This window comes from Crocodylus porosus, unplaced genomic scaffold (genome assembly GCF_001723895.1).
Source record: "Crocodylus porosus isolate Cpor-Errol unplaced genomic scaffold, CroPor_comp1, whole genome shotgun sequence".
Taxonomy (NCBI): domain Eukaryota; kingdom Metazoa; phylum Chordata; order Crocodylia; family Crocodylidae; genus Crocodylus; species Crocodylus porosus.
Window position 1 is genome coordinate 32866659 of NW_017728914.1, and position 19144 is coordinate 32885802.

At 42.6% G+C, this 19144-nt stretch overlaps 1 protein-coding gene across 1 annotated transcript in view; it reads left to right on the plus strand.

The window, feature by feature from the left end:
* The window catches only part of MAML1 (mastermind like transcriptional coactivator 1), a 29463-nt gene extending 11219 nt beyond the window's left edge, over nucleotides 1-18244 (plus strand). The window contains exons 3-5 of the mRNA XM_019534735.1: nucleotides 3038-3304; nucleotides 7283-7397; nucleotides 13657-18244. Of these exons, the coding sequence (XP_019390280.1) occupies nucleotides 3038-3304; nucleotides 7283-7397; nucleotides 13657-14645 (1371 nt within the window). The 3' untranslated portion in view covers nucleotides 14646-18244. The remainder of the gene's footprint in view (nucleotides 1-3037; nucleotides 3305-7282; nucleotides 7398-13656) is intronic.
* The last annotated feature ends 900 nt before the right edge of the window (nucleotides 18245-19144 follow it).

Below are 19144 nucleotides of genomic sequence, written 5' to 3' on the forward strand. Positions count from 1 at the left end.
ACCCATGCTCCACCCCACCCCTGCTGCTGGTGCTTTGGGTCCAACCCTGCTCCCCTCCTACCACTCCCCCGCTGCTTTGGGTCTGACCGTGCTCCTTCCTCCCACCGCTTTGGGGCTGACCCCACTTCCCCCCCTTTCCCCCTGCCACTTTGGATGTGACCCCATTCCACTTCTTCCACCCCCCCCTCAATGTTTCAGTCTGGCCCTGCTCACCCCCCTCTGCCCCCCAGCTGCTTCAGGTCCGAGCCCACTTCCCTCTCCCCCTGCTGTTTCAGGGCCGACCCTGCTTCCCCCCACCCCTCTGGGTCCACCTGGCACGCGTCTGCTGCCTCCCCCTCCCTGCCAGCTGTTCTGGGGGGCGTCCAGGCTAGCTAGCAGGGTGGCACTGCCACTGTGATCCCCCCCTTTGCCTGAAGGTGTGGGGAAGCCCCGCTGCTCGGGCAGGCAGGGCATGTTCCCCACTGCCAAACTTCCCTGGCAACAGTGCAAACTTGGGCCCCAGCCAGTTGCCGCCCACCCTCTTGGTGGCTCATGCACAGTTGGCCAGCAGTGTTACAGACAGACGGACTAAGCCTTTTATAATATTAGAATTCTGTATATAAAAAATAACAGAACTTCTCAAACCTTACCTTAATTTATTTTCAATCTCTGTCTCTTCTCCATTTTAAGTGACTTGTTTGAAGATCCCAAGTCTATACCTTTTGAATATTCTGGGTTCCATAGCATGCTGCTGCTCGGCAGTGGAAGATTAAATAGATTAGATTTTAGTTGAGAGGTAATTTGTATTTCTGCTTATGTCAAGGTTTGTTACCTAGTAATCCACAGGGAATAATAAGAGAGGCTCACATTCGCCCCAGATATGCAATTAATGGGGATAACCTCTGCCTACTTTAGGCAACACAAAGAATGAAAGGAGACCTACAAAGGAGAAATAGGGTTATGCCCTTTTTTTGCTTTATTACATATGAAGGGACATTTATAGGGGTTGTTGTGCTTGCTTTATATTACAAATTTATATCTGGTCTACCTTGTTATTCCTAGAAGACTGCAGAGTTAATATATAGTTGGGTGTCACAAGCATAATGAGCATGATGTTTGTGTAGTTGAAGGGATGGAGAGTAAAACTGTGGTATTTAATAGCTAAAACACATTCTTGATGAACAGTTGAGAGTAAAGACCTTAAATCCTTCCTTCCTTCCTTCTAATTAAAGGCTGGTGGAGTAAAGGTCAAGTATGCTTTAAAGAAAAATATTTATTGCTGAAATAGGAAGAGATATCAGTTAAAACGAATCTAGTTTATTTGCTGTCAGTTTGCATATAGACCAGCCCCTTAGTGTAACATCGGGTATATTTGATTCAGGTTTCTGATGAAATTAAGAAGAAAGCTCACCGTTCCTTCTGAACTGGTATTTTAATTTGATGAATGAGTGGTATGTTCAGAATTGAGCAGGGCATAGAACATGTTTGATGGTAACCATAAGAATTGCAAACAAGTCTTCTGATAGACTTAACAAGCCTTAGAAAAGAATAATTTTCTTGAATTATTATTGCTTCTCATGTTGTTGCTATTTCTTACTGGTAACTTTAATGTTTGTTCAGGTTTCCTACTCCTAGAAGAGCAGTCTCAATGCAGTTTTTAGAGTGGTTGATTTTGAACATTGATCAGTAAATAGTGCCAAACTAAATAGTCAAACCCATCTTTTCAATGCACTCTCTCGTGGGGAGAGTGCGGTGGCTCAGAACATTAAAAAATGTACTTTTTTAGCTCTCTGTTTTGGCAAAAGATACTCTCCCTCCACACAGTGTCAGCAAGTCATGAGTTAAAATTCTGCCTAGAAAGAACAATTTTCCGGTACAGTGAAAAGTTGAGAGGAAAGGCAGAGTTAGTGGGATGTTGCCTATGATGTCATTTATCATTCAAATAAAGTGTCTGTCTTAAATTATTTTTATGCTATGATCCTCCCTTGCACCACTGGTAGCCAAGCAAGCTTAGAAAGTTTGTGCTTATAGCTGTTGCAGTTATAGTGGTATACTTCATGTGACGTTGGACAAATAGGCCAAATGAGCCTAGTCAAGGAAATGAAAACTAGTGGAGAGAAGGCTCAACTAGAAAGCCTTTTTTGCAGAATCGGGGCCTTAGTGGAGAATGCAAATATTTACACACATGAGCAGTCCTGAGAACTCAATGGCACCATTCACAGACTCACATGCTTGCAGAATTGGCATCTTCTGTTGCTTGCTTGCTTCCTGTAGTTCCCTACAAGCTATCAAAATGCATTTCCAGTGTGCCTGTGCTAAAACCCCCATTAAAATTATTTGAGTACAGAGTTAGAAAAGGTGCCTACCTTGAAAAAAATGGTTCTGGGAGGACAGATTCGTGTTGTACTTTATAGCTTACATTCCTTTGGAACAGTGATGAAATTTGAATACAGATGAATAGTTAGCCTACTATGTAGACATTAGCGGACTATCACTGCGGTAATATTTGCATTCCCCTGCTGTCCCCCCTCCATTCATAGCTAGCAATGTATCTATAGCTTTATAAAAGTATTCTTACTTGTGTTTGCCCATTTGCATAAGACTTGGGAAGTTTTGTATTTACAACCAAAAATGATGCCTTCATTCATGAATGTAGTATAGCTCTTAACCTTTCCCTGCTCCCATCTATTTGCGGCCCTTAACACACATTTCTATTTGGCTATCTTGAATCTATCTAATTGCGCTGAAAATGAACATTTGGCAACATGGTTGAACCCCTAAATCCTTATAGCTAGAGAATTAAAAATAGTTTGCTTGGTTTGTTTGCTTCACTTGATTTTTATTAACTGACTGTGCAAATACGTAGATGAGTTATGGTTTGCAAGCTTTTGTTTTGATTATGTACGATGTGTCCTACAACAGCTGAAGTACTGTAAATGCTCTGCCATTCTCTGTCTCTCATGATAGTTATCTAGCTGACCTGCATATGTTCAGTAGAGCATTTGATGCTGTGGTGCCCAAGTCACCCACAGCACTGATTGTTGTTTATATTCTGCAGGATCAAAACCCTTCTCCCAACGTTCCTCGCGTCCCGGTTTCTGTCCCGGGTCCTGGTGTTGGTGCCCAGCCTCCCAATGTTTCCATAGCAGGTAACCATAACAGTGCAGCTTATCTCAATAACCAGCAGCAAGCAGCGGTAATGAAGCAACACCAGATGTTACTGGACCAGCAGAAACAAAGGGAGCAGCAAAAGCACTTGCTGATGGAGCAGCAGAAGCAGCAGTTCTTCCTGGGGCAAAGGCAGCAACAACTCCTAGCTGAGCAGGTATGCGGGACCTGGGAGAGCAAACGAATCCTTTCTTTTCACATTAGTTTTAATTTGCTTTGGTAGATTGAAGCACGACTTGAAACCTTGTTAGACTAAGTGAAGAAACACAGTTGAACTTCTCTTTGCAAACAGAGAGAGATTAATGAGTTGATGTCTGGGTGCGATACCTTTTGTTTTACTTAGATGAGCTATATTGAAGTGGTACTCTCTTCTCTTCTGTCATGGCTTATAGTCAAGGAAAAAGAGGTAGCCTCAAATCTAACAGTAAACAGGTGGATTTGGTAGTGGAGAAATACAAGGAGATAAGAGTAGAGAGGAAGGAGAGTATACCAATGACTGTGATTGTATGAAGGAAGAGGGGGGGCCAGGAGAGCAGGAGCAGAACAAAAGTTGAGGTTCAGACATGGGTGTTGTGTTTTAGGGCATTTGAAAAGTAAGGGCAGAATTAAATTTTGCACTGAATGTGGAGTCAGCAGAGTATTTGAAAATGAAGATGTATATGGCCATGCAGCTTTCATGTGTGTGAGAAAGGGGCCAGCAGCATTTGGCATGTTGGATAGAGTTTGGACTTTGAGAAGCCTTTGAGCCTCTGATAGTCAAGGTGAGAGGTAATAAGAGGCTGAGTATTTGAGAAGAGGATTCCAGACAATTGTGTAAACAAGCAGTGTTGGATAATGTCTGCATGTGCCCAAATACTTTAAAAAAAAGAAAAGAAAAGATACGGAACTGAGCAGGGTTACAGACAGGTTGCTGACAGACATATGAGATACACACACATTTCTAGCTCTTGTTCAAAGGAATCTCTTCCATCCATGAGACCTTTATTTGGGAAAGGGAGGTAGAGAAAGCCCACATCAAAAAGATGTGTACACTCAGAGTACGCGGAATGCACTGTTGAGGTTCTCATAGTTGTTCATCTAGTCATTTGGTTATAATACAAGTAGAGCTGTAAGGACTGAATGTTGGTGGACGCTGTGCAGAAAGGAACTGACACCGCTAGATATAGGGGTGATACATGGGTGGTAGGAAAGGTGAGCAGGCCCTGGGATACTTGTTTATCCATGGAGATGGCCCAGGAAAACTAACAGAGTGTGAAAGGGTAGGCCAGTAGTTAAAAGAAAGCTGTGAGCTACACAGAAAATAATAATATTGCTGCTGTGACCCATCTAGCCAAGACATGGATTGAAATGGTTTAGGAGGCTTGAGTTAAAGGTGACTGGAAATATCCAGAGCCTGACTTTGAATGTTGCAAGATTAGAGTGTAATGTAGGAGAACATGAGGAGAATGAGAAATGCAGCCAGCTTTAGAAAGTTGGAGAAAACCCAATAATCAGTGAAAAATGATGTTTGTCAGGTCGATCAAGCTCCCCCTGCTGGATGTTTCCCAGACTGCTGTGTTTCGCTCCACATACCGGGACGACTTGCTTTTACACTGCCAGGCTCCTAACCGGGCAGACTGCAGACAGGATTGTTGGCACATTTTAGGCACAAACTCTGATGTGGCTTAGTTGCCCTACAACCAGTACTGACACCACAATATATAAGTACACCCTTTCCCAGCTTTTTACCTTGTGGATATTCTGGTTTGCAGTTTTATTCTTTAGGGACATGTAGTGATAGTTAAATGCACACATTTTACAAAAGGTTTTTTAACCAATCTGTCTTTATTTTAGGTGGTGCAGAGGTGCCAGAACACCTACCTGCTAGTTCCTGCTTCAGTTATTTTTACTGCTTCTGAGCACTTTGGGGGATTTGCGTCAGCGTGTTTTGGGGACTCCAGTTCTCCTATGCTGTCTTACATTTCTCTTGCTCATGGCTTTTCCTGAGAGAGAGAATCTCTCTCTGGCTTTAGCAGTTAGCTTCCTTTAGGCTTTGCCTGGTCCAGAGTCAGGTCATGTTGCTCGGGAAACGTCTCTCTCGTTTCTTCCCAGTTGCTCTTCAGCCTTAGAGCCTTCTCAGTCTTGGAGATATTTAAAGGTCTGCATTCTCTCTGATGAAATTTTCATTCCTTCAAAACCTTCTCCCTGTAGACCACTGGTATAATGGGTTTTCTTCCAGCTTGGATACCTTCGTTAAGCTATCCCTTGTCCTAATAGACTACAGCCATTAAAGGCTAAAAACTTTTCTTTGCTCTAAAACCTTCTCTAGGCAGGATATGAGGCATGTGATAGGGGCCTTGTCAGCCTGTGACTGATTTAGTACATATTCAGGGTTGGAGTTGTACATAAAGTTAATAAATAATTCATAAATTGTACATAAATAGATTACCCCTATCATCCCACAGCTCAATTGCATTTTGCCTTCCTTTGGCTTCATGGTTTATTTACCCTGTCAAGGTACAGGCATGAGCACCACAGTAATCTTTCTGTGCTGCCTGACATTGGGAAATCTGGAAAAAAAAAAACTACTGAGGTCCCTCAGCCCTGTTCCCATGGTCCCTTCTAGCCCCTAACATCTGTGAATTGCACCCTAGGAAAACGCCACATCCTGAATGGAGGGTAGCAGGCCGGGTATGTGCACATGTGCATTCTGTCGGCCGCGTGGCATCAGAAGTTGTCTTCCAGCTGGAGAGTCTGCATTGCTCAGTTGGCAGAAAGAAGGGGCTGTGGCACCACAAGGCACTCCCAGTTTTTCTTCAGTAGAACCTGAGCAGTGCAGACTGCTCTGTAGTCTGTACATTAGGTCTGCTACAGAAGGAGCAGAGCTTCTGTCTTCCCAAGGTTTGTCACTTTCTGAGCCACAAGCAGCTTTTTATATAGCCTGGCAGTTGCATGATCTGGAACCATGCATCACTTCATTCTTTCCTGAAGGCTCTCTCTCAGAATTTACTGCCTGGTTGAATCCAGTCTCTGGAAAAAGACTGGTAGTGCCTTCTAGCTAAGGTGCCTCAGACAACATTACTGTCTGAGTTCCCATTGTGGTGGCTTTATGATATGTAAAGTCAGAAAGTTTTTAAAAAATAACCCTAGTTTTCTTACCTTCTGTTAGGAGTACAAAGTCTTTTGTCACCATGTTGGAAGAGACAGAGTTGTTGAATATTTTAGAGTTTTTCTCTAGTTGAGCTAGTGTGCTTAATACAGTCTTAAGCAGTGAATAAATGATCGATATAGATTCTGTCACACTGGTTTCTCTAGTTATCTACACTCTTCCAGGAAAACTAGGGTAACCAAGAACTGATTATTGTGGGGTTTTTTAACTAACATCTTTCAGTCTCTTTATACAAAATAAAAAACACTCGCTTGTTTTTTCTGGCTGCTTTTGAAGTTGAAGGTAAGAAGTGCATCTCTGCAGTCTTTAAAGTATTACTGAAAATATGTTATTTATTAAACTTGCACATGAATGAACAGCTGACATTCCTACCTTATAGTGTCTCTTAGAGCTTTAATACACATTGCATCAACTCTTTATGTTGCATGTTTCTATCACCTTGGCTTCCAGTTATTGCATTTTTTTGTAATGGAAATCTCAGTTATTTCATAATCTGTCATCTTGGTCCTGGCCTTCCCTTTTTAAAAAAAAAAAAATTAAACCTGTTGCATTTGATTCCTCTAAGGCTGTAGTTCGCAGTCTTTTTTAGACTCAAGGCATCTCTCTTAGACTTGAGGCACCTCTCAGAAAATGCCAGTTTTCATTTGTTTTCTGACTGCAGAAAAACACTAGAGAAACTTTTCTGTTGCAAAGAACTAAGAAAGATCACAACAGGTCAGAAAGTTTATTTTACAAATCCCGTTTACTGTTACATCTAACAGTGCTAACATGTCACACTCTTGAAAGGATGTCAAGGCACCCCAAGGTGCTGTATCACCCTGGTTGAGAATTGCTACTCTAAGGAAGAGATGCATGCTTCTGGATTGACAAAGTTAGCAAAGTTAGCAAACTACAGGTAGCTTTGTTTTTATCCTGTGCAAAGTCTCACTTGAAATCCAGGACAGACTTTTTTTATTTTCTAATTTCCTTCTATTGGACCTCTCCTAGGAGAAACAGCGGCAGCAGCAAGAGCAGCAGCTCCAGCGACACCTGACCCGACCACCCCCTCAGTACCAGGACCAGCCACAGAATCCTTATCAGCCGCAGGTCGGACAGTTTACAGGTAAACAACCTTGACAGCTGAACTAAAGCAGGTGGAGAGATTCCTTTGGACCATAAGTCTTTACGGTCCCTATTCTAGATAACTTAATTATCTGTTCTCTTCCTTTGTCATGGCACTTTAAAGTGTTTTGATGTGTCTTCTCATTTTCGCTGAGCATGAATAGTCTCCCCTTTCCCTTGTATGTTGATTGCAACTAATTGATTTTGTATTATATTAAATCTGCAACTTTTCAGTACTCTTCTGGGAATAGTCAAAAGTGCTTGGATAGAGGATTGTAAGAAAAGTGTCATTGTTTTTTGGGGGGGCTCAAGCAGTCCAGGAATCTACCCTCCTTTCCTGTCCCATGGAGACCCTGTATTATAGTCAGCCTTCTTCCAGCATGGGAAGGTTGAATTGTGTTAAGTCTGAGGGAAAAACTCAACTTCCTGTAATTACCACAAGATCTCACTAGAGCAGCAGTTGGTTGGCAATGTACTCCAGTGGCAGGCCAGAGTGACCCAGCCGCTGCCACTTCTCTCTGCTACCTGTTACACAGGTGAAACCCCCCCACCTCCTCCCCCTGCTGCTGGAACACTGCACAAGCTCCCCCTTAGGTTCAGTAACATTAAATTGGGCCTTGTAACAGGTCTTAATTTTAAGACTAGGACATGGTTACTTTTTAACCAATAACAAATGTATTAAGCCTTCAGCAGTTACAATTTTAATACTGTAGTTAGTTAAAAGTAATATAACTTGCTCACCACCCTGACATGTAACAAATGCGTAGTTTCTTGAATGGCCGGTCCATGAGGTCTTGTCTGGGCACAAAGGTCAAAATCCAGGCCTGAAGGCCTCTGGGCTCCAACACCCCAGCTCCATAGGCTGGATCTGTTGGCTTTGTGGGCTGTAAGTTGTCAGTCCCCTGAACTAGAGACAAACACGAAGTGCTTTTTATCCTACCCCTGACAGGCTGACTTTTTTTTTTTTTTTTTTGACTCCATAGCCCTCATACTTGTTGACTTGAGTGAGGACTATAAGCTCTGATCTCCTGCATTCTGGAGTGATATTTTATATTGGGGAAGGGGGAGGAGGGAACCTAATATACATCTGTAGTTTACTAACACTGATAACTACAAGTTGTTGTCATAGCCTAATTAATGTGGAAGTACTGGAGGTCAGTAAACCCACTTTTTTAATACCAGAAGGAACCTTTGCTATTAGTGGGCAAGTAACTGCTTTGCTTGTTCATTGATATACAAATGTTGCCTCATTCACCCTTCCATCAGCAGACACTTAAGGAAGAAAATAATGTTTGTTTCCTTCCTTCAGCCCTCCTCTCCGCAGGACCCCAGACATTACCACTGAAATGCAACTTTTAAGGTGAAGCTTATGGGCAGGATACCATTACCTAAGTCAGAGATTTTGTCACAGATGTATTATCACAGATTCTTGGGTTCAGAGAGGAGTAATCAATGGCTCGGTGTCTAGTTGGCAGCCAGTATCTAGTGCAGTGCTTTAGGGTCAGTCCTAAGGCTGGTTTTGTTTGGTATCTTTGTGAACGACCTGGAAGATGACAGCGTGCACCCTCAGCAAGTTGCAGACGACACCAACTTGGGGGAGCAGTGGATACGTTGGAGGGTAGGGCTAGGATTCAGAGGGACCTAGACAAATTGGAGGATTGGGCTGAATTGGAGAAATCTGAAGCTTAGCAAGGACAAATGCAAAGTCCTGCACTTAGGACTGAACAATCCCACACATGGGACAGGCTGGGGGTGATGGGCTGGACAGCAGCTCTGCAGAAAAGGACCTGGGGGGTGACAGGACAAGAAGCTGAATATGAGCCAGCAGTGTGCCCTCATTGCCAAGAAGGTTACCGGCATCATTGGTAGGACCACTGCCAAACAGATCAAGGGCAGTGATTCTTCCCCTCAATTCAGCACTGGTGAGGCCACATCTGGAGTTCTGTGTCCAGTTTTGGGCCTCCCATGACAGAAGGGATGTGGACAAATTGGGGAGAGTCCACTGGAGGGCAATGAAAATGGCTCAGAGGCTGGAGCACAGGACTTGTGAGAAGAGGCTGAGGGAACTGGACTTATTTAGTCTAGAGGAGAGAAGACTGAGAGGGATTTAATAGCAGCCTTCAACTACCTGAAAGGGGTCAAAAGAGGATGGAGCTGGGCTGTTCTCAGTGGTGGTGAAGACAGAACAAGGAGCAATGGGCTCAAGCTGCAGCAAGGCAAGTTTAGGTTAGATAATAGGAAGAATTTTCTCACTAGGAGGGTACTAAAGCACTGGAACAGGCTACCCAGAGAGATTATAGAATCTCCATCCTTGAAGGTTTTTAAAAACTGACTAGACAAAGCTTTGGCTGGGATGGTCTATTTAGGGTTTGTCCTACTTTGAGCAGGGGGTTGAATTAGAAGTGACCTCCTGACATCCTTCCAACCTCAATTTTCTATGATTCTGAGTTATCGAGGGCCAACCTTTTTGGTAGACCTGCCATGAATTACCTCTGTCCCCTTCCCCTGCTCAGTCAGATGCTCTGCTTTCTACTCCCTTGTCCTGTGCCTCCTTTCTGATTTGCTGCTCTGTTTTCTGCTCTCTGCCCTACCTAATGCTGTGATATCTGTCCCCTCCCTGGTCTTCCTTAGTACTGTACACAAAGGCTTGTCACGCCACTTGTGGCACGTGCCACAGCTTGACTACCCCAATCTAAATGACATTGATGATTGCTGTTATCAGTTTGCTAGGCAGAGATATGAATTGTGGCTTCTGTAGCCAGACACCCTTTTCTCTGCTAAGTAACAGAAATTACTTTGTTAAAAGAAATCTTTGTAAGCCTGGAAGCAGTTGGTATGCAAGAGGGGCGGTGAATAATTTATCTCAGACAAAGAGTTACAGTACTTCATCTGTACTCCCTGTCTGCCAACTAAGAAATGCAGTAGTAAATGTGTTAAATGCAGTGTGTGTGTCGGTCATAGTAAGCATGACATGTAGCAGCATGAAAAGCACTTGATTCTGTCCTACAAATATGCTGACTATCGGTACTTTTTCACTTGCTGTTCTAATATTTGTACCACCCCTTTGCTTTTTTGCATGGCAGAACAACAGACTTTCTCTACTTCTCTCGAACTCTGTCTTTTTTCCCCTTTGTTATGTTGCTAGTTTAGGACTTTGAAACCCTAGCATTCAAATGATGCCACATTTGCATACATTGTCTTATGCATGGATTAAAAAACATGCACTCACATTTGTAGTAAGAGAGTGGCTTCTTCCAACTTTATGAAGATTTCAGAAGGAAAGGCAGCCCCTACAGCTTAGATATGTTTCATCCCAGACCCTACAGTGGAAGTGTCTCAGACAGGCTTTCCTGTATAGTTTTTTATTTCTTTTTGTTTCACTGTGTATATTTTACCTTCCAGGTAGGAATCTGCCATCTAGAAACAGCTTTTAGCTAGAGTTGACAAAAAGGCTCCTTTTTGGTTTCCTGACCAGCTTGATGAATTGCAGCCTGTCTAATTATTGGTTTTACCTGCAGACACATTGAATGCATTATTATAAAAAACAGAAATGTACTTAACATGAAAATTACTAAAGTAGATGATGGAATTAAAGAAGTGCAGGGCTGGAAGATGAAGTCCACCACCCCCTGCACAGAAGCAGGAACTTGTCAAAAGTGCTCTATATACAAGACATACAAATACTGATCTAACCAGTTCTTTAAAATGTCCGGTGAAGGATACTGCACAGCTGTCCTAGGCAGTTTCTTCCAGTGCTGTATGTTAGGTCTCGCCAGCACCAAGTGAAGCAGAATAATGACCTCCAGGGTCTTGCGTGCAGCACTCCTCTGAATGCATCCTGAAATGAGATTGGGTTTTTTTGGGGGGAACCATCACATTGTTAGCTCACTTTTAGTTTGCAGCTCTCTATAACCCCACATTCTTTGCCTTCAGTACCACCTCCTACCCAGTCTCTCCCCCCCTTTAATTTGTGCATTTGATTTATCTTTAAGTGTGTCACTTTGCCTTTGTCTGTACTGAATATCAGATTGAAGTTTTCAGTCCATTTCTATTTGTCAAGTTTGGAATGATTTCTGATCCAGTGCTTGTAGGGACTCCTAGCTTGATGTCATTTGTAAATTATATAAATCTACTTTGTATTCAGTCATCCAAGTCATTAATAAAAATATCAATTAGAATAAGTCCCAGGACAAACTCCTGCCGGACCTCACTTAATACCCTCCCAGTTTGAAAAGAACCATTTCTGATTACTGATGGATTGTTTTATCAAACAGCTTGGTCACCAGAAGTTGGAGGTCTTGCTTCCCTACCTTGTTGTGTATGAGACTGTTGTGTGAGAGAGTGTCCTTCCTGACCTCAAGATACCATAGCTATTTTTTTCTCCTTTATCCAGATGACCAGTTACCCTGTCAAAAGATGTAGTTTAACACTTTGTTTCTCACAAACCCACATTGGCTGTCCTATCTTTATTACTTTTTTGTTTAGGTGCCTATACATTGCTTCTTGAATAATATGCTCTGGCATCTTTCTGGGGTCGAAAGCCAGCTTGACTTTTACTGACTTACCAGTAAAAGAAACTATTTGAGTTATGTTGTAAAATTAGGTTAGATTCTGTACCTACCTCTGGTAAGTCACACAGGAAGCTTGCACTCTGCATCCTGATGATGTGTCACCATGACCCTCTTTCCCAGTACTACCAGTTCATGGACATAAACCCATAGGGAGATTTTGCTTTGTCTTTGTAGGCCTACATTAGTCATGAGAGACGGACCGCATTAATGCCCTAAGCACATAAGGGTGCGGATGCACAGCGTGACTAATACACAGCATTTTATCCTAGTTTTACTCTAGTGAATTCACTCTGCAGTAAGTGAGCTAGCTGCCTGCAGGAGATGGTATTCTAGCACCTGGCCATTAGATGATGCAGGAGCTGGTTTGCATACATCATATACCCGAGGATAAAATTTATTTGTTATTTAATTTTATACCTTGCCCTTTCCAGAGGGCTCAGAGCAGCTTACAATAAACAGACAACCAACCTGCAGATTGGAAACCAATAATAAATTGATGGGGAGCAGGGAGAGCATATTGTACATCTTCGTTTTCCCATGTTGTAAAGTTATTACCTATTTTTCAAGGATCAGCTTTACCCTGTGCTCAAAAGATTTACTACATAAAGGGGTGTGCCCTGTGGGTCTGCTCCACCTTTGCTATGTAGTAAAGTCAATTCATATGTCTTCGCCCTGAGTGGTGCTGTAATTCTACTCCATCCTGGTTGAGTCCCTGAAAAATTATTACTTTAGTAATACACCTGCATTTTAGGATTAAGACTAAGTCACGAAAAATGGCAAGGAGGAGACCACCTCGCTTTTGCATCAGCTTTTTTTCAAGGGCTTAAGCAAGGTGGATGAGGATCACAAGTAAACAAAGATCTGGTCAGTGGGGGTGTTTATACACATGCTCTGGGAGTCATGTAGAGGGGTATGCTTAAATTAGTGGCTCTGAGCGCCACTCTGATTAAAGCACCAAGAGCATCTCATGTGTCATGGCGGCAGGGGAGCTTTATCTAAAGCTCGCGGAATGAGCTTTAGTTAAGCACCCCACCACCATTTTTAAGTGTGGAGACACTGATATATGAGATGCTGGAGTGTGCTGCAGCACGGTAATTGCCACATTCCAGCAGATTCCATTAATCAAGCCTGCTCTGACGCACTGTGATTATGTGCTGTAATTGTGTATAGACCCTCTGGGATAGGACACCTAGTTTTAACAGTGTGAATAGATGTTTAGAGAGACCTTCAAAAACGTCGAGGTACCTAACTCATACTGCGGTCAGTGTGGGTACAGTTGCAGGGGTTTTTGAAGTTCCCACTAGGTGCTTGGATGCATTTTAGGAGCCTAAATCTCTTTAAAAAACTGGCCATTGCTGATCAAAGTTTCTCCCCATTTCTAGGAAGAGTGGCATTTGAATCAGTGTCCTTACATAACTGTATTTGCCTGTATCAGTAGAGAGTACTAGCTGGGATGACAGTGGAGAAACTTCTTTACCACTGCACCCCAAGGCTGATGCTAGAGAGGAGCTCGTAGAGTTAGAACTTTCCCATTGATGCTATGTATTACATAGATTAATTGATAAGTACATCTGCATAACTGCATCTACTCCTGAATGCATGTATTATAGTGTCTAAAAGGTGTGTGGACAGACTTTGGATAACTTGGAAAGAACTATTAAATATAGAAAATATTGCTCTGTATTACAGGATCCTCTTCAGCCATGGCCGGGGTAAGTAATTTAGGACAGTCCAGTTCCAGCAGTCCACGGATGTTTTCTCAGACCCAGAACATGATTCAGATGGGACCTGGGCATGGTTCTGTTCCTCCTCTCCAGTCAGGCTCCAGTCAGCAGGATCGGGGTGTGACTCAATACACAAACATACAAAACATTCAGCGAGGGGGACTGTACAACATGGCATCTGGGATGACGCAAATGGTTCCTCAGCATGCAAATCAGAGTGCCAACGGACAGCCACAAATGCAAAGACAGCCCAGCCTGGGCCAGGGCACTGCTGTGCCAGCTGGGTATGGGCAGAACACCTTGGGGAATTCGAGCATTTCTCAGCAGCACAATAAGGGGCCACTGAATCCCACTTTATCCAAGCCACAGATGGCAAGAGTGCCAGCAGCAATGGGGGCCCAGAACCCATCTTGGCAACACCAAGGAATACCCAACATGAACAGCCAGACACAAGGAAATGGGGGCTTAGGGGCATTTACTGCCAGCTCCACTTTCCACTTGCAGCAAACTCACCTAAAGATGGCCAGCCAGCAGTTTGCTCAAGGAATGCCTCAGGTAAGCCTAAGCACCAGCCGACCCATAGCCTCCATGAATTCTGCTGTTGCTGGGCAGATACTCTCATCATCCTTAGGCGCACAGCAGAGGACAAACCCACCTGCCCAGCAGCAGGTCCCCTCGCAACAAGTCTTGCCTGGCATGAACCAGGCAGTTCCAGATCTGACTGCTTTCAACCAGAATCCAAATCAGCAGCTGCCCAATAGAGCCAATCTGCACTGTACTCAAGGTTACCCTGTGAGAACCACCAGTCAGGAGCTGCCTTTCGCCTACAGCAGCCAGTCAGGCAATAACGGGCTGCCAAGCTTAACTGGCGACACAGACCTGATAGACTTGTTGAAAAACAGGACTTCAGAAGAATGGATGAATGACTTGGACGAGTTGTTAAGAACTCATTGAAACAGGGTTTGGGGGTTTGTTTTCTACATCTTATTTTTTTACTTCGTGAAATATAAACTACGGTTGGACCAAAAACCTGTGGCTTTGAGGAGACTTGTAGGCATTAGAAGTAAATAGTTGGGAAAGGGACTGAAGCTACTTCCCATTTGGGCTTTGAGGCATGGTAATGGCACACCGAGCAAGTCCGCTGCGGCGCTGTGCTTCCTCTTTGTGTCTGTGGGAGGCTGCACGTTTGAACAGGTCAAACAAATTGGTCCACGTCCCAGCCTGCCCTTCAGAAATTTCACTTGCAGTGTTTGGAAACTGAAGTTTTTGATTATTTACAAACCCTACAAAAACCCCACAATAGTGGGGAAAAGCAAGCAAGTAAAAATCATGCCAATGTTTCTTAGAAGGGCTTTTTCCTGGAGCTCATACTTCACATCACAGTTGCCCCCGGCTTGTCATGCTGTTAGTTGCAATACTGTCCCACCACGTTTCCCACTTTGTTTTTGCGGGAGGAGAGGACACGTGCCCCTGAGTATGTTTGCAAGACGTTTTTATTTGGAGTCAGGCCTCCTTCCCACTGCTGACGTGTGCGCTGCCGTTCTCAACAAGCAAGTGATCTTTCTCAGTAACATTTGAAGCAAATGCTTCTGGATGCTGGTGATAAATGACAAAAAGTGTTAAAACCTGGCCAGCTGGCCTAGGCTGGTGACTTTCTTTAACAGATCGTGGGACTCCCAAGCTGCAGCTTGCACTCTTGTGGAGGGACATGGTTCTTGGCTTTTACCTTATTGTGGTTAAAGAGGGACTTTCTTACGGGAGAACCTTTATGAATATATTAGATGTAAACCCATTTACTTTGCACATGTTTTTTCATAACTTATTTCCAAAATTAGTTGTGTTTAAATGAGGACTTTGCTTTGTGATAGCTCATCTTGTTTTCCTTTTAGATTTTATAACACAGGATTTGTGAGGTTAGTCTTCTCCAAGAGTAAACAGAGATTCCATAAGCACAAGATTTCGTCACTTTAGGATCAAGCGCGTGAAAGTAGCACTGGGCCGAGAAGTGGAAAGTCCTTACCTAAAATGTAAATATCAGCAATAATAGAGCAGGGAGCATGAAAAAATACTGGCCTAGTCACTTGTCTCAAGGTTGTTCCAATGTGAAGATCTCCCCTTTAAGTATTTTCCCCCCAATTTGTGAGTTTGATAATCTTTTTGCAGACAGGTATAGATACTTCTCTGATCTCTCTTGAAGCAGGTGCTGGTTCTGCAGGATAAGCCAGGACGACTCTCGCACTCATGTTGGGGTCAGTTGCATACAGGATAAGAAAAGCAATGAGAACAATCAGTGTTCTAAATCCTTACTTGCTACCAAAAATTCCCCTATCGATCAACAAACCACCTTGCCTTAACCTTTATTTTGAGATGGAAATAAAGTGAAAAGCTTTGTTTTAGATGCACAAATACCTCTTCCCTTCCCAAACCCCTTGGGGGGAAAATGTGGGCCAACTTTTTCCATTTTTGTCGAGCTCCTTCAAATTTTTTAGCCAACCCCAGCATGACTAAAAGAATTTCCTTCAACATGGACTAGTGTCTTGAGGAGCCTTTCTGCTCTGCAGAGGTGTTATGGTTTGGAGGTGGGAGACGAAGGCTAAAATTTGAGATTTTGGAAGGAGAGTATTTTACTGTATTTGCAGCTCATTTATCAGATAATTTGCACTTTTTATCAAATCTGCTTTTAACACTAATACTTTTAACCCCTACCCAATACACGTGAAACACGGTTTTGCCCTTCACGCTCTTCTAGATTTTGCATTGTATCATGTTAAACTGTTGGGGCTGGTCAAAGCTGTTCACATTTGGTGATACAGCACATTGACCAGTGGATCCCATAGATGAATTTCTCTGAAGTGAAGTTAAACCCTTGTCAAAATATTTAAAAAATGAAAAATAGAATTGATTCTTAAATGACAAATGAAAGTATCAGTGACACTGGGGTTACCGGCACTGTTCTAAGATTTTCTAGGGAAAAATCACTGACTTTTAAAATGACTAATCCTAACTTTTTTGGTAAAGAAATAAAGCCAGTGAGTTTGGCTTAATGATACAGTAAGCAAACAATTGGTCCAGGGCTCTTGAAACTTCATCAGAAGAGTCTAGACTTTAGCAGTTTTCTTTTCTCTTTCTCTCTCACTGTCTCTCTCGGTCAGGAGAAGGGTGTTTGTGATACTTGTTTGTATGTGTCGTTGGGTTTTGTGGGGGGTGGGGGGGTGTTTCTTTTTCTTAAGTGTTAATTTAGCACCAGTGTGCCTTCATTTCTTATTGGGGGTACTCGGGACCTCATACTCTTTAACAGTGACATCCTGTAATGTTGCTGATTCTTTTCTCTACCCCTTAAAACACCAAGGAATAAACAGCCTGTTAGAACTTAATTGCTCCTTTTCTCCTGTTTAGCTTATGTGACAAAATCCACTGTATTCTTCAGGGGATTTCACATACAGAGTTTAGGTCTAAATACATCAAAACAACAGTCCATCCATTTTGGAGCTCTGTAATCTGATGTAAAGGAGATCAGCACAGCATGCTTGCTCTCTAAAGGATTGTTCCTGTAGGTTGTTCTGGAGATTGCAGATGTCCTTTTCCCTTCATTGTTTCTGGAAGCTGAAATGGATATTGGCCTGCTAAACAGGAGTATGTTTCTCTGCAGAAGTCCTGATTTGATTTAGGACTTGGTTTGTAGTGGCTGTGGTACTGTTCAGTGCTCTTCAAGCATGGATTGAGGCTAACTGGTTTATAATATCCTTCAGCCACTGTGCGTGAACAAGATCCCAACAATGTTAAAATGATTGTGATCCAGCCTTGACTTCCATTTTTCAGCACGGGTTTCATTTGGTCCCTGTCTACACAGTCTGATTGAACTGTTGACAACATGGTGACAGTGTTACCATGTTTACATACTGCTTATTGGCCATCGACAGTGGGGCCTAGATGTGCATAGGTGCACGAGTGAAGACAGGCTGGGCATTGCCCTTGCGTGCTCTCACACACAGCTGTTAACACATGCACTTGGGCTTTCCATTTGCTGCAGCTTACGAGCAATAAGATGTAGCTCCCCTGAGCCTTGCCTAGCCGGCTGCCCATGGCTTTATTTATAAACAGAGGTTTTGGCTAGGTGAGAAGGGCGAAAAAGTCACTGTGTAACATCCACTGCCTTCCGAAAACCACAAGTCAATTGAAAAGGGTGCTCAAATTTTTGTTATACACATTTCCTTTGTGTAAATAAATGTTTACAGTTTTATATTAAAGATTGAATAAGAGTTAGATCTTCTGACTGTATATTTTTTACTTTTTATAGATTTTAAAACTATAATTCTTTATATGTGTGTTTTTGGGGGTTATGGTAACTTTTATGCTTGTAAATGGAGAACAGTTGAAATTGATGCTAACCTTTATGAGTTTTTTGTCATTGAAATGTGTAAAGAGCCCATTGATCCCCTTATTCTTTTACTACAATTACTGGTGCACACCAAAAAGAAATCCTTTACTTCTGTTTTATCATTATAAAAATAAATATTTTGCTAGTGTATTAAACACATATGGCTACGACCTTATACCTTTGTGTGAGCTGAGCAGCTTTGCCTCCGTCATTCATTTGCGATTTATTCTCTCCTGGGAGACGGTTTCTGTTCATCCAGTGATTTAATTAATAATGTTCAAATTCTAACTTTGTTCATAACCAAACTTGGTTTCCTCTTAATCCTCTCCCAATTAAGTCCAAAAGGGGAGGAATTTGGAGGTACGAGGGGGAAGGAAATGATAAAGACACCTACCTGCCACAGGAAGCTTTACTGAACTCGGAAAATGAAGCTTAATATTAAACTCAATCCCGTGCGCCTTTGTTGGCCTTTTTTTTTTTCGAACAGGTATGCCGTGGCTTGAATCTTCTGGATGTTAGTGGAGAGGCTGTAGAGTTTTTAGTGTTTCTATATTCCTTTCTTTCCAAAGTTTAATGGAGTTTTAATAGTTTTTCAAATTTTAGTTGTTAGAGAGATCCTAGAGTTGGTTATGACTGCATTCTCTGATACATTCTTGGCCTAACTTTAATGTTGCAAGTCCACAAGTGCTTTAGAAGCTGACCATTTACAACAGGAACTTATATTGTCTCCTCAATTTTGTGCAGTGGGTCACTGATTTGAAAAATTGCATTTTTCCAAGGTAAGAATTAACTTTCTAGTAATTCTTTTTTTCTCTGTCAAATGTTTTGGGTTCGTCTTGGTGATAGAATTTATACTGCTTCAAGTGTTTGGGGTCTGTCTTAATTGCTTGACCATATTACTAACTAAGTCTCTGTTCTATTTAGAATAAGTGTGTGGGCATAGGCCTTGAAGAGCTATGAGCAAAAGTCTTTGGGCTAATTCATACCTGCTCTCAGATGACACCAGCTTCCACTGCTCTCTTCGCGGAAGCTGGGTTCTTAACCTGATTTCATGATAGGCGGCTACGCAGTAATA